Source organism: Rhipicephalus microplus, chromosome X, assembly GCF_043290135.1.
Source record: "Rhipicephalus microplus isolate Deutch F79 chromosome X, USDA_Rmic, whole genome shotgun sequence".
Lineage (NCBI taxonomy): Eukaryota > Metazoa > Arthropoda > Arachnida > Ixodida > Ixodidae > Rhipicephalus > Rhipicephalus microplus.
This window is the reverse complement of record NC_134710.1, coordinates 64,454,197-64,468,040: the sequence shown is the minus strand read 5'-3', so window position 1 is coordinate 64,468,040 and position 13,844 is coordinate 64,454,197. Positions and strand designations below refer to the sequence as shown.

General features: G+C 42.6%; 1 protein-coding gene across 8 annotated transcripts in view; it reads right to left on the bottom strand.

Moving 5' to 3' along the window:
• The window catches only part of LOC119176713 (mortality factor 4-like protein 1), a 66,209-nt gene that overhangs the window by 39,468 nt on the left and 12,897 nt on the right, over positions 1-13,844 (bottom strand). For 4 of the 8 annotated variants that reach the window (XM_075876991.1, XM_075876992.1, XM_075876990.1 and 1 more), the window contains 3 exons: positions 10,591-10,693; positions 4,824-4,893; positions 2,478-2,562 (listed from right to left, as the gene is read on the bottom strand). In XM_075876991.1, the coding sequence (XP_075733106.1) occupies positions 2,478-2,562; positions 4,824-4,893; positions 10,591-10,693 (258 nt within the window). The remainder of the gene's footprint in view (positions 1-2,477; positions 2,563-4,823; positions 4,894-10,590; positions 10,694-13,844) is intronic. The other 4 variants (XR_012886787.1, XR_012886788.1, XM_075876994.1 and 1 more) reach the window with 2 other exon arrangements.

The window sequence follows — 13,844 nt, the reverse complement described above, 5'->3', positions numbered from 1 at the left end:
ATCCACCATGGCCAACGGGCAACAGGTATCGGCACTGTAAGCTATCAACAGCCTATTTACGCAAATTAAGATTCGGCATGAAACATCTTGTTTGATTTTGACAAAGAAAAAAAAATTGAGGCCGCTATGTCATGCTGAGCAACGTTCTTCGGTATGCCTATTGTAAAGTTAAGCCTAAATATCCACGTAGGGTGCGTCTGGCACGATGTGGTGCAGCTGCCGCTCGCATATGTCCAAGCGCTTGTTGCACGTCTTAATTGCAAAACCGATGAAATGCGACGGTTAGCCAGTGCACATTGAAATTAACTGAGCCGCGAAGTTAGCCACCTATAAAAAACAAGTGCTCTCATGCATCCTTAACGCCGTTTGAACAATAAAGTGTTTTGTCGTCAGTCGACAAAAAAAAAAAAAAAGGCAGTTACACTGCAAGAGCTGGCTCGTTTGATATCCTATGCAACCGCGCTCGTCGCCCCAGCTTGCGCTGGGGGATCTTGTAAATTTGGGCTCTATAAGCTACGTGACGGCTGCTGCAAAACCTGTTGAGACTCTCTATATATTGCTGTGCCAATAAAAGGTCAAATAAGTCTCCCCAGCTTGTAAATTTTTCCCAGTGATTCGCTCACACTTTGCAACTGCGCTTGCAAGCGGGCTCAGCTTGGCCACCGTTTGTACGCGAATCCAACGTTGATTTCCTTCTCCCTGCTCTCTCCCAAATAGAAGAAAAAATGGTAGCACTCCTCCTAGCTAACAAGTTTGTTGTCATCTCGCCTGTTCGCAGACACCATAGTTATTCCCCAACCATGTGAGTAGAATGGGCTCACACCCACCCATCGAACCTTGACAGCATATTTAGGTGTAAAATTCGTGAACACGTAGCGTTGCTAAAGCCAACATTTCAACAAACGGATTTGTCTCCTTCATGACTGCCTCGCAGAAATACACCCCCCCCCCCCCTCTTCATGTTTAGATGGATCTCTCACCCTGCCCCCTTCGTATTGGCTGTTTACATTGTGCCAGTTTCATTTTTAGAGTACTTTCTTTTTCTTAATCTGGAAAACTGGAAGTGCTAGGGCTGAAGTTCTTTAAATTAAAAAGAAAATGTCACTCTGTGCTCACACCTCTAACAATTATTAAGTACGATGGAGCATCATTCACGAAAAGTAGTGGTGATTATTTGATGCACTGTCTATGCAATCAATTTCGAACAGTGTATTCTTACTTGATCGCATTTACTTCATTTTTATTCTTTGTTAGACTGCTGGTTTTCTGATTACGGTCTTCTTTTCCTCGGAATGACCTCCTGACACCTGTCATATTGCAGAAGCAGTATGTGGCATGCTTGCCTTGTCACTAACACATGTAACCGTCCTTGTCGCTTTTGCACGTCAAGCCTGACTTGTGCAGTGCCTATAATGTTGCACTTTGGTGTAAAGAACCTGATTGAGGGGGCAGACTGGTCTTTGGAACCAAAAAGTGACAAAAAAATTCATTTATTAAAAATTGGCAAGCATTTTTCTCTCTGCCAATTTGGACACACCAGGAAGTGGCAATTTTTTTTCTAATGTCATTCTAACTGTCCAGATTCTCGAACCTGCAAAAAAAAAATGGGGAACCGACTTTAACGCTTCTTTATAATTTGCCGGGACCTATGTTAGAAGATCTGTAATGAATTTATGAGCACCCTTATGAGGATTGCAAAACATGCGCCCCATGATTGTTACTTTTTGAAGAAGCTGTGCATTTTCAGTTTTTTTTCGTTTCTTTTTTACGACTGTTCAATTTTGAGGCATCAATATCTCTGCAGCTAGGACAGGTACAACAATAATGATTATTGCTATAGAAACTTGTATGTGTGTAGAATGCGAGTATGGGAGCAGAATTTAGAGCACAAGCCTTTTTAATTAATTACTCATTAAAATTGTAACACAATTCCAACTGCTTTTGAAAATGGATAGTTTATTTTGCTTTGAAATAACCAAGGCCCAAAAACAAAAAAAAAACTTTTGCGTACTTTCAACCTCATTAGTCTATGTTGGCATATCTTAAATATCACTTATAATTAAGCACTTTTTTACCTATGGCGGCCTTAAACAATAGGGGTTGAACTTAAGTTATCCCAGGAACAAGATGAGTGACAGGAAAACTATTTAAATATTTGAAATCAGCAGAAAAAAGTGCACAATCCTGTGCAGTTTGATCAAGATCACTGAAAAAATAAACAAAAAATGTCTAAGACCAGTCTGCCCCCTTAATGGCTTCTCTCTATATGTTGGCTGTCTTCGGGCTTACATTGCAGGAGCATTTCCAGTATGCACACTAATAAGAATATTCACTGAAGATTATTTCTTTTGCACTGAATGATCCTAAATTAGACCTTGTTTGCTCCAAATCTGCTGACACACATTTCCTCCTACTCCAAATCGTAAACTGGCTGGATCACCACCGTGATCAATATGACAAGACAGAATGAAACTCACTTGAGAAAATCGTGAATGTGATGTAGCAGAAGCTGGACACTCTTCTCGTCCAGCGGGGTATAAGCCAACATGCTGCCAAGCCTGACTGAAATATAAGATAAGCTTCCTTCATAAGTTAATATTCCTGCAGCAATAACCACTTGTACAATAAATAAATGCAGAACTTGATAATTTGTGAGAGTTGCGAGGAATGTCCAAACTTTTAAGCAAGTTTGTGTGAGTGTGTGTATATATATATATATATATATATATATACACATTTCAAAAAAGAAGTTTTGTGGATCCGGTGCAAATATAGTTAAGAAGTAAAGGAGCACACTTACGAAAATTTGATAGTTGTTTACTCTACGTTACAGCAGTGGCATGGTCGAAACGTAGAGTAAACAAGTATCAAATTTTCGTAAGTGTGCTCCTTTATTTCTTAACTATATATATATATGTCTGCAGTTGACAAGAAAATTTTCAATGGCACTGCCAACAACTTCACAAAAAAAAAATGCACAAGTTCACACTTCCAGAGGAGTCACTTTTATATGACATCCTCTTTGAGCTAGTATTAGGCTTCTTTTGAGAGATGGTGCCACAATGCCTGTAGACGCTTTTGCCTGCATTGCAACATGGCTGTATACGTTAGGCAGTGCCCATGGTTTGTCCTACAAAGTGAAACAATGGTGCCCATGCAGAGCAGTGCATAGTGTGGCGTGTCGTAGTGAGGTGGGATGCGTCCTTGCGAACATGCAATACTACTATATGCATTTGAAGATTGTTGCTTCTACTATAATTTCCAACCAATATGCTTTATGAGTAGTGATTTCATGATTTGTGTCTATATTGGAGAGCCAGCCACATTTGTGTTACTACCTCAGACAACATGCGACTGTTGATGCACTGTTTGGCTGCTTTGTCGGCAAACAGCTCTATTTGCAACAGTTATTCACATAAAAATGCAACTGCTCAGCTAGAAGCAATAAAGGTAACAAATACTTTCAGGCACAGACAAGCGAAAAGTATTAATTTACTGACTTTATGCAATGAAGCAGTTCCAATTACGTGGCATCAAAATAATGAGAACATAGCAGGCTAACCTAAAATAAAAAGTAAATTAGGACAAAATTGCATAAAGTTTCACACTATAATACCCAGAAGGGAATCTGATGCTAGTGTCCATGCAGGCTTTTTGAGTGGCGCTTGAGCCACCATGAGAATGATGAAAAGTATAGGCTTAAGATGGATTTCGTTCTTGAGATTTGCAACGCTTGTTAAGAGTTTCAAAACAAAAGGTTATTACATTATTTTCACTTAAAACTTACTTAAACTAAAACGTATTGCAGAACATTAACATGAACATGTTTTTTAAGTATAGCCTGAACAATTTTAACCATCAGGGTATGCATTGCTCTGTAACTGCGCTCCGGATATGGCATCACCAAATAATGAATTATTTTATTAAATTTCAACACATTTGTTTTTCCCTCCGAAGCAAGCATAATCTACTTATATAAATAAAAATACTGTATTGGGCGAGAAGCAGTTAACTTATTATCAGCTGCGATGAGAGATGCATTTGCATTGGTAACCTCCTTCCAACACATAAACAGAGGCAGAGGAGCGTGATGATGAGTCCATGTCAATTTGCAGCTGATTTGAATGACCTTCAACAAGATGCACTTATCAAAAAACATGAACTGTATGCGATTTACTGCACTGGCATGAGACGCTACATCTATGCATAGCAGTGAGTGCAAAAGACTTTAGTACAGCTGTTGAGTACAACCCATAAAGCTGCAACGTCAAAGCAAACCGAGAAACCTAGTAGTCTTCAGCCTGTTTCAACAACAAAAGCATCATTAATTGAGTGCCTTGCACTTAACCCTGCTATGCAAAAAACAAAACAAACTGCAGAAAAAAAAACCGTAGACAGTTTGCTAGCTAATTGATTGATATGTGGGGTTTAACGTCCCAAAACCACTATATAATTATGAGACGCCGTAGTGAAGGGCTCCGGAAATTTCGACGACCTGAGGTTCTTCAACGTCCACCCAAATCTGAGCACATGGACCTAAAACATTTCCGCCTCCATCGGAAATGCAGCTGCCGCAGCCGGGATTCGATCCCGCGACCTGCGGGTCAGCAGCCGAGTACCTAAGCCACTAGACCATTGCCGCGGGGCTTGCTAGCTAATTCAACCCAATTTGAAGCCTGTAAACCTGTACTTCCCATCAATACTATGGTGGCTGAATAAGAGCAGCGCCAGTTTCAGCTCAAGGTTATTGTACGAAACTTTATGTGACCTTGAGTCTACAGCTCAGCCATTGCAGAGTAATGCCTCTCAAAAGGGCAACTCACCGAATAGCCTTAGCAGGTGAATGGCACCATATATTTGTGACATAGGGGTATCCGGCCTTTCATTTAAAACCTGCGTGTACAATAGAACATTAACTCAGATTACAATGTACAATACCTACTTGGCACATGATTATGGAGCCCAAGCTAGCATCACTAAAGAAGTTCATGACATCCAATGTGACACAGTTAAACTCTTATTAAAAGCAATTAGCAATATAAAAGTCATCATCACTCATTTAGCTGCTTTAGCAGCAGTGGTACCGTAATTACTCGAATCTAACGCGCACCTTTTTTTCAGTTAAGAGAGTTCATAAATTGCATGCGCGTTAGAATCGAGTACGAAAAAAATGAATACGGTCATTTTATTGCCATCGGCATTCCAAAATGACCGCCCCCTATGTGCGTCGGCATGACGTGTCGGCCATTTCTGCCTATGTGTTTCCCATGCGCGGCACTTCGTACGTGTGCTGAGGAGTTCGTCATCTTGTAGTGAATTAGCATCGACGGCATGGAAAGGCCGACTCCAAAAACTCGACGAGTGCACCACGGTGCCGCTTTTAAAAGAAATGTCATCGCGTGTGCCGAAACGGACGGAAATCGGGCCGCATCGCGGTCGTTCGGAGTTTCCGAAATGTGCGTGCAGGACTGACAGAAACAAAAGCACAATATTGTCGGCAGCAAAGATTCACGCAAAGGCTTCAGCGGACCACAGCAGGATCGGTTTCCGCAAATTAAAGAGCTGCTCGGCGAGTATGTGATTGAGCAGTGAGCGGCACAGTGGCCCGTGACGACAGAACAGCTCCAAGTGCAGGGTGTGCAGTTAGCCTTAGAAAAAGGGCTAATGCGGAGCCAGTTTAAAGCGAGCAGGTGCTGGCTAGCTAACTTTATGAAAAGGAAAGGCTTTTTCCTCTGAAGGCGAACGGGCATATGCCAAAAGTTGCCGCAGGAGTACGAAGAAAAGCTTCAGTTTTCAGAAGTTCGTCCTAAACTTGCGGCACAATAACAGCTCCCTGCTTCGGCAAATCGGGAATGCCGATCAGACGCCTCTTTACTTCGACATGCCTGGCACCACAACCGTCGAGAAAAAGGGGGCGAAGCAAGTTCGCGTGCTGACATCGGGCCACGGTAAAACTAGAGTGACGGCAATGCTCCATTGCACGTCAGATAGGCACAAGCTTCCCCCGTACCTCATATTTAAACGGAAGACGCTCCCGAAAGGAGTCTTTTTCTCTAGTGGTGTGTTCGTGTGGGCGAATGAGAAAAATGGGTGCGCATTGCAATCGATGTCTAACTTTTTTTTTTCGTCGTGGAAACCGGGTGCGCGTTACAATCGAGGGCGCGGTAGAATTGAGTAAATATGGTATATTGCTGCAGAGTACTAAATGGTTGCAGGTTCAATTCCCAACCAGTGTGAACAGGTACTTCCCGAGGGGGCAGAATGCAAAATAAATGCATTTGTGAATCACAGCGCTACATACAGAGATTTAGTGCAGCTTTGGGAAGTTTAACAGCCAAATGAAATTATCTTCCTGCAGTTACTGCAGTTTAAACTGCTTGTTGTATGATGCAAAAACCATTACAAATATGAATATGTGTGAACAAAAGTCACACAATTTGCACAGAAAAAAAATTGGGGCACTTTTTCTTCACATGTAACATACACAGTGAAATATGAAAGTTGTGGAATAACGGCAATATTTAGTGTGCAAAAGCACATGCTACATGGCATTTGTGATCCCTGACTCCCTGTATATGTTAATGTACTTACCGTATTTACTCGATTCTACCGCGCCCTCGATTGTAACGCGCACCCGGTTTCCATGACAGAAAAAAAAAAGTAAGACATTGATTGCAACGCGCATCCATTTTTCTCGTTGGTTGGCCCGCACGATCACACTACTCGAGAAAACGGCTCGTTTCGCGAGCGTCTTCCGTTTAAATATGAGGTACGGGGGAAGCTTGGGCCTTTCTGACGTGCAACGGAGCATTGCCCGTCACTCTAGGTTTGCCGTGGCCCGATGTTGGCACGCGAACTTGCTTCACCCCCGTCTTCTCGACGGTTGTGGTGCCAGGCATGTCGAAATAAAGAGGCGTCTGATCGGCATTCCCGATTTGCCCAAGCAGGTAGCCGTTGTTGTGCCGCAACTTTTGGCATATGCCCGTTCGCCTTCAGAGGAAAAAGCCTTTCCTTTTCATAAAGTTAGCTAGCCAGCACCTGCTCGCTTTAAACTGGCTCCGCATTAGCCCTTTTTCTAAGGCTAACTGCACACCCTGCACTTGGAGCTGTTCTGTCGTCACGGGCCACTGTGCCGCTCACTGCTCAATCACATACTCGCCGAGCAGCTCTTTAATTTGCGGAAACCGATCCTGCTGTGGTCCGCTGAAGCCTTTGCGTGAATCTTTGCTGCCGACAATATTGTGCTTTTGTTTCTGTCAGTCCTGCACGCACATTTCGGAAACTCCGAACGACCGCGATGCGGCCCGATTTCCGTCCGTTTCGGCACACGCGATGACATTTCTTTTAAAAGCGGCATTGTGGTGCACTCGTCGAGTTTTTGGAGTCGGCCCTTCCATGCCGTCGATGCTAATGCACTACAAGATGACGAACTCCTCAGCATACGTACGAAGTGCCGCACATAGGAAACACATAGGCAGAAATGGCCGACGCACGTAGGGGGTGGCCATTTTGGAAATGCCGATGGCAATAGAATGACCGTATTCATTTTTTTTTCGTACTCGATTCTAACGCGCATGCGATTTATTAACTCGCTTAACCGGAAAAAAGGTGCGCGTTAGATTCGAGTAATTACGGTAATCTTTTTTCACTTTGTAGTGTTTAAGATATGCACATACAAATAGTGTTTAAGGTATGCACATACAAATGCATACTCACACGTACTAAAAGACGTCTGATATAAGCATTCAGTTTTCTTTAAAAATATGTGCACCAGTGTAGGCCATTTCTACAAGGATGAAAATCCTGCAGACTCAATGGGGTCACAGCGTGGTTGCCCACCAAATTGTGTTCTTCAGTGAAATACAGAAGTAGAAAATCTATTATGCCTGTACGTGTATGAAAAATGGCCTGTAGAAATATACTTCACTGCAAAATGAGCCATTGAAGTCACTGGCTATAATATAAACCCAGCCCATTATCGGCGACCGCCATTTTGCCATAGCGTGAGTGATGTCAAGTGACACACGGAGGGGAGCTATCGTGTTCTAACAAAGTTTCAGCAGCTGCAAACCGTTCAATTTTTCATGCCAAAATGAAGACGGCTCTAATATTGCCACTGCATGCACAGCTCACCACGAAGCAATATCATTAGCCAAATACAGACGTTTAAAAAAGAAGTGGCTTGTTACGTCATGGCTCGCAAAAACACCACTATTGTCATACTCTTGGGCCACTTGCATGTTTATAAAAATGCTCATTATAAATTAAGTTCTTGACCTACTGCACTGAAATTTTGCCAGCTTGTTTGTGAACACCCTAGTATTGACCTATATGACACAGATTATGAGCGAAAATTCGGTGTCAGGGCCCCTTTAACTAAAGTCAAATCCCCCTACAACGAAATTGATAGGACGTGTGAAAAAATTCGTAGTCACGGAATTTCGTTGTAGCAAAATTCATCTACAAACCACAAAATTTGGTAAGATCTGACGATGACTCGTCCTTTGGTCCCTTCAAGCGCATGCATTGAACTCTCGCCAACTCAGACGTGCCTGGCCGAGCACTAAGTGAACATATTTTTTCGCGTATAAACATGATCAAAAAATACATAAAAAAATTTGAGCTGAAGTTGGGGTGCGAATTTCACGAAAATTTCGGCACGCAAGTGGGCTTCACAGCACAGCTCACGGCAATGTAATGAAGGCAGCCTAGCGTCAATACGCGAGTAGTTTTTTCTTCCTCCCGTGGTTTGCGGCCGGGGATGCCAGTTACAAGCAGGGGTAGGTTGTACAGAAGAAAATGTGATATTCAGACGAGGCGTGCTGAGTGCACATCACTGCGAACGAGCGTGCCAAAGCTTAGCTAGAGACCAACTGTTAACTGCAATTAACTGTGATGAAGCTCCGCACTACCGTGGCCATAAGTGAACAACAGGAAAGCCATAACGCATCGTGTTGTCTAATGGCTTTATTGCCTTTAATCTATGGCTGTTTTATTTTAACTGCGCACCTTCAGATCATATTCGCTATCGATCAACAAGACGATAGCAACCAACTTTGCACGGTTTCCTGCGCAGCGGTTCCGGCAAACAATACTAGCTCCGTTTTCAATCTGTGCGCGCTGTGCTGGCTGTGCACGTGACTTAACAACTGCGTTATTGCTATCTTTGTTCGCATCGTTACAGAAAGAAATATTGGGTTGAGTCGGTGCGTGTTGACTGCCCGCGTACTTTTGTGGACGGCCATGATCGCGTTCGACACCACAGCATTTGTGTTTAAAGCAATTGCAGCAGAATGCAGTCACGCTGGGACTAAGTGCGCGCTGCTCGCGTGTGCGCCTTCATGTGGTGTGATTGTTATTCACGATCGCAGGGCTGGTGACGACAAGTAGTAGTTTAGTTTTGAGCACGACGTCAAAATATATGGCGGTGTTTCTTGGAGATCGCGATTATGCCGCAGCCCATACGTACTTGCATCAGATCTACCGGCAGCATCATGGTGGGTGAGCGAGCTGTCGCAGAGCATCTCAATGACAATAAATTTAGCAAGATGTGTGTGTGGTGGCAGAAAGTGTGTATGTGTTGAAAACACAGTTGTTGTGATACTGTCTTGCGCTCTGGGTGTCAGACGTCGAGAAATGGTCGAGTGGAATTTCGCGGCAATTGAGGCAAGCTTCTTTTTATTATGGGGTTGTACTCTGAAAACTTCGTTAAAGTGGAAATATCCAGGAAAGGTATTCGTTAAGACGAGCCATTTTTAACTTTGCTTTCTATGGGTGGCTGATGGGGAATCGAAAATCATTCATTATGGCGGAAATTGCTTAGTAGCGAAATTTATTATAGAGAGATTTGACTGTGATACTGCTCCAGTTGGTTCTTAAACACGCATTCTAGCATCCAGAGTCGTCCCTCACCAAACTCAAACACAGCACAAGAATAAAGAGGTCAGTAACAAAAATTAGGGTTTCAGCGGTAACTGAACCCAGGAATCCAGCATAGTAAAGCATTCTACCACAGTGTGCTGTTCCAAAGCGCTTTTCATAAGAAAAACCGAACAGAGGCGTCATTTCAGAAGTCTTGCTAGCAGCTTGACAGGTCTATAAATATTTGAAGTCCGCAAAACAAATACATCCTGGTAATGAAGATGTCTATATCTAGTGCACGCCATTCAGGCACTTCTGATTGTGTGGAAATGTGTTGAACTACTACAGTCAGACTCAACCCTGCCTTTTACAGCAGCTTTCTTGCTTGGGTGCCTCAATGATAACAATTTGTTCTATGCCGTAATATCACTGATTGTGCATTTCACTGACAAAGAAATTCAGATTTTCTACAAAGTGGCAGTTGCTATGGTAATGCTTTTTTTTTTAAGTTGCATCATCCCGCCGCCAGCTGACTGGTGCACACAAAGCATTGTCACTTTATCTGGTAAATTGCACCCCGCAAGGGTCCCCACTTAAAGTACTATATATCTTACAGCGTGGCCAAATATATTCCACCTAATAAACTTTGATCCCTCAGGATAAGATAGCCGAGTAGCACTATTTTAAGACAAGCCATCTACAAATTCTATTATTGGTGACTAAACTTACATCAGCATACTGAGGACGTTCAAACTTGTACAAAAGTTGGCTTCCTAGCATCACATTGAAGTATTCCTTGAGTCCATTTGTCACCTCGATGACGGCACTCTCCCTGTGTAAAGAGAAATAAGGGCTTTTCTACCTTTTTTTTTGCAGTTTTCTACAGAAGAAATCCTAAGTAGAGCAATACAGACTGTAATGGAAGTTTTTCAGTAATGATGCTTCAAGCAACAGTAAACACAAGAAAGTGCCACTGAATGTAACTTCTTTTGAAAAAAAAAAAAGAGAGAGAGAGAGAGAAAGAAATCCAAGTGCGCTCGCTCTGTCAGGACAATGGGGGGCTAGCGAAGCTTAGTGTGTGTGTGTGTGTGTACCAAAAGTACTACTTTTCTTCACTTCTTTTCATCACATTGTGCAATGGTTCCTCCCAACTGTTTCCTTCCTCCGTGCTGGGAATTGGACTTTCATCCACGTACTTAGCAGCACAGCACTTTAGTTGCCACAGGCAACAAAAACGGTCATGCGCGCGCACCCACGCAACAATGAAATTTAACAATGTGAAATGACAAGTCACCTCACCAAAGATCAGATTGCTATACGAGAAATGGCTGGTCACTGACAAGCCGGTGCAACTTCAAAGGCCTCATTTCTTTGCCCTCATGGATGCCTGGTTACTTGCATAAAACCCCAAAATCTATTAGTTATCAAAGCTTCACATTGAATTTTTTTTAAATGTTCCAGTAGTGCAGCTATATTCCATTTATTGAAGCCCTCCTCATGCATAGACAAGTGCATAAATACCAGCACCAGTGTAAAAAGCCCCTAATTATTCAAGCAGCGATGGCCTGAGCTGCCACTAAGCATGAAAGAAAGTTTAAAAACACACAAGGACGCAGTGCTTGTGCAAGTTAAAAGAAGTATGAACGTGATATAGAGGTTTAATTTCAATGTGAACATTTTGTGTAATCCACGTGGCATGCATGCCAACCAAACCCACGATAATGCTCATGCACAATGGTAACCATTGGCTGCTTCCTGCACATATGTACTGATGCACCACAACGTGGACTCAAGAGAATACGCACACTAATTTGTGTGCCTTTTTTAATGGGTGGCCGGCTTTAAACCACGAAGCCGTTAAAATAATCACATGTTCTGATGCCCAATGGCAATATATGCTTGTATCATGCACTGCAAATGGATTCTTTTTTGCAACTCGTCTATTTCACTACGGATCTAGAAACGGGCACCTTGAAGTTCACTAGTTTCATTGAACAGAATATGGACGTGCCTGTAAGCTGGCTAGCTTCTATTTCAAGATTACAGTATGTATGCATAGTAAAACATCAGTGTTACAATCACAGCTTGTACCAATTTCGGTGTGGTACGAATTTTCTCGTGGTTCCGGTTAAGGCTTCTTAGCCTGCAGTGTAATGAAGTAGGGTTGTTGCCAACTGATTTTTACCCTGCGAAGTTTGATTCGAACATATGCTAGCATGCAGGTACGAACGGGTGCTGCCCGCGTGGTAGAGAAATATATGCGGCAATCACAGTGTGAGGGTGTGGGAAACGGAAGTGCGGGCTTGTGCAGTACGTTGTAGTCTCCAAGATCACGAGTGCGAATCTTGGAGGAGTAAATGTGCCTTTGCATTTAGATTACAGATTGCGTTAGCATTGTTTTTTTTTTCTTTTTCTTTTTTTAAATTTGTCAATTAGGGCTGCTATGCTCGATGCAACGTCATTGTACTACTGCGTTCACACACGCCTGTCGATGCAAGCCATGACCTTAAAATCAGACATCCTACGAAAGGTGAACAAGGACAGAAAGAAAAAGTGGATTTGCTTGGTGAAGTAGTTAGGCCTTGAAACATCAATGTGCTTCATTGTTGGGAACGCGCACACCTGCCAGCTTTCCGATTTGCACGGGACACTCTTGACAAACCTCCCGATTGTGCAGGCACGGCCGCAAATCTCCCGAAAAACATCTCCAATACCACCATAAGAAGTAGTGGTATTTTGTGAAAAATCCTTCCGACATGTGCTCATAAATAACACGGTACGCCAAGAATATTCACATTCATATTGTTGCTTTCAAGGCCCACTGGCATCTCTCAATTTCAACCTGTTGCAGCAATGTAGTTTTCCGTCACTGAATGAACACTTGTGAAACCACTTTAGCACGTAACCAATGATAACACACCCCATGGTAAAATGTAATGCCTTTGCCGGTCAGTATTTTTTTTTTCTTTTTAGTTTCAAACGAATAGTAGTGCCACATACAGGCACGTGTTAACCTTTCATGGCACACACGGGTGGATACAAGTTTTTGCGAAAAGGAATCAGCTTCTGGGATAACCTGTTATGTACTCTTATTTGAGCGCACACTGAAAGAAAAATTTTAGGACCCTTAAGCTTCGCCTTCAAGAGTTGAATGCAATAGCGTTATCCTGTACCGAGTGCATACTTCAACCACGTAATGCATACTTCTTATTGCATGATGTTACTACAAAAGTTTCAATTGTGGATGAATACAATGTAATTGATAAGGATGAAAGTGGCTTGAGTCAGTGAAGCTTTTGCATATGGCTGCATTCTGTGTAATGGGTGGCACACTTTAAACCACAAGCAATTATGCATGTCAAATGTTTTCGAACTTGCTATGCACCACAACGCGGACTCAAGAGAATACGCACTCTAATTTGTGTGCCTTTTGTAATAAGTGGCCGGCTTTAAACCACGAAGCCGTTAAAATAATCACATGTTCTGATGCCCAATGGCAATGTATGCTTGTATCATGCTATATTACTGCAATATTATGTCTTGTATTGTGAAGGCCGTATTCAGACCTCCCGTGTTTGTGAACAATTGAAGTTATTTTCACTGCATTTTCAAGCAGCAGAAGTTGTTTTCACTGTATTTCCAAGCAGATGCGTATCTGTGATGTAGAACACCTGCTTGCCATACAAACAGCCAGACTTCGATCCTTACTCGGACCCGATAATTTTTTTCTTTATTTTGCGATCACGGACAAGATTATTATTTTTTACTCACAAGCAATGATACCGGCACGGACACTGGAATTTTTGCAAAACGAGCTCTTGAACTCAATCGTGTTAAATGTAAGGGGAGGGCAGTCGAGGCCGCCCTTATGAACTTGGTAGTTATAGCACATGAATGCTTGAAAGTTTGCAGTTATTGATAAGCAACTACCTTGTTAAACTCCACAATAAAAAAATGGACCACGAACAATGCGCTCTCGGTTC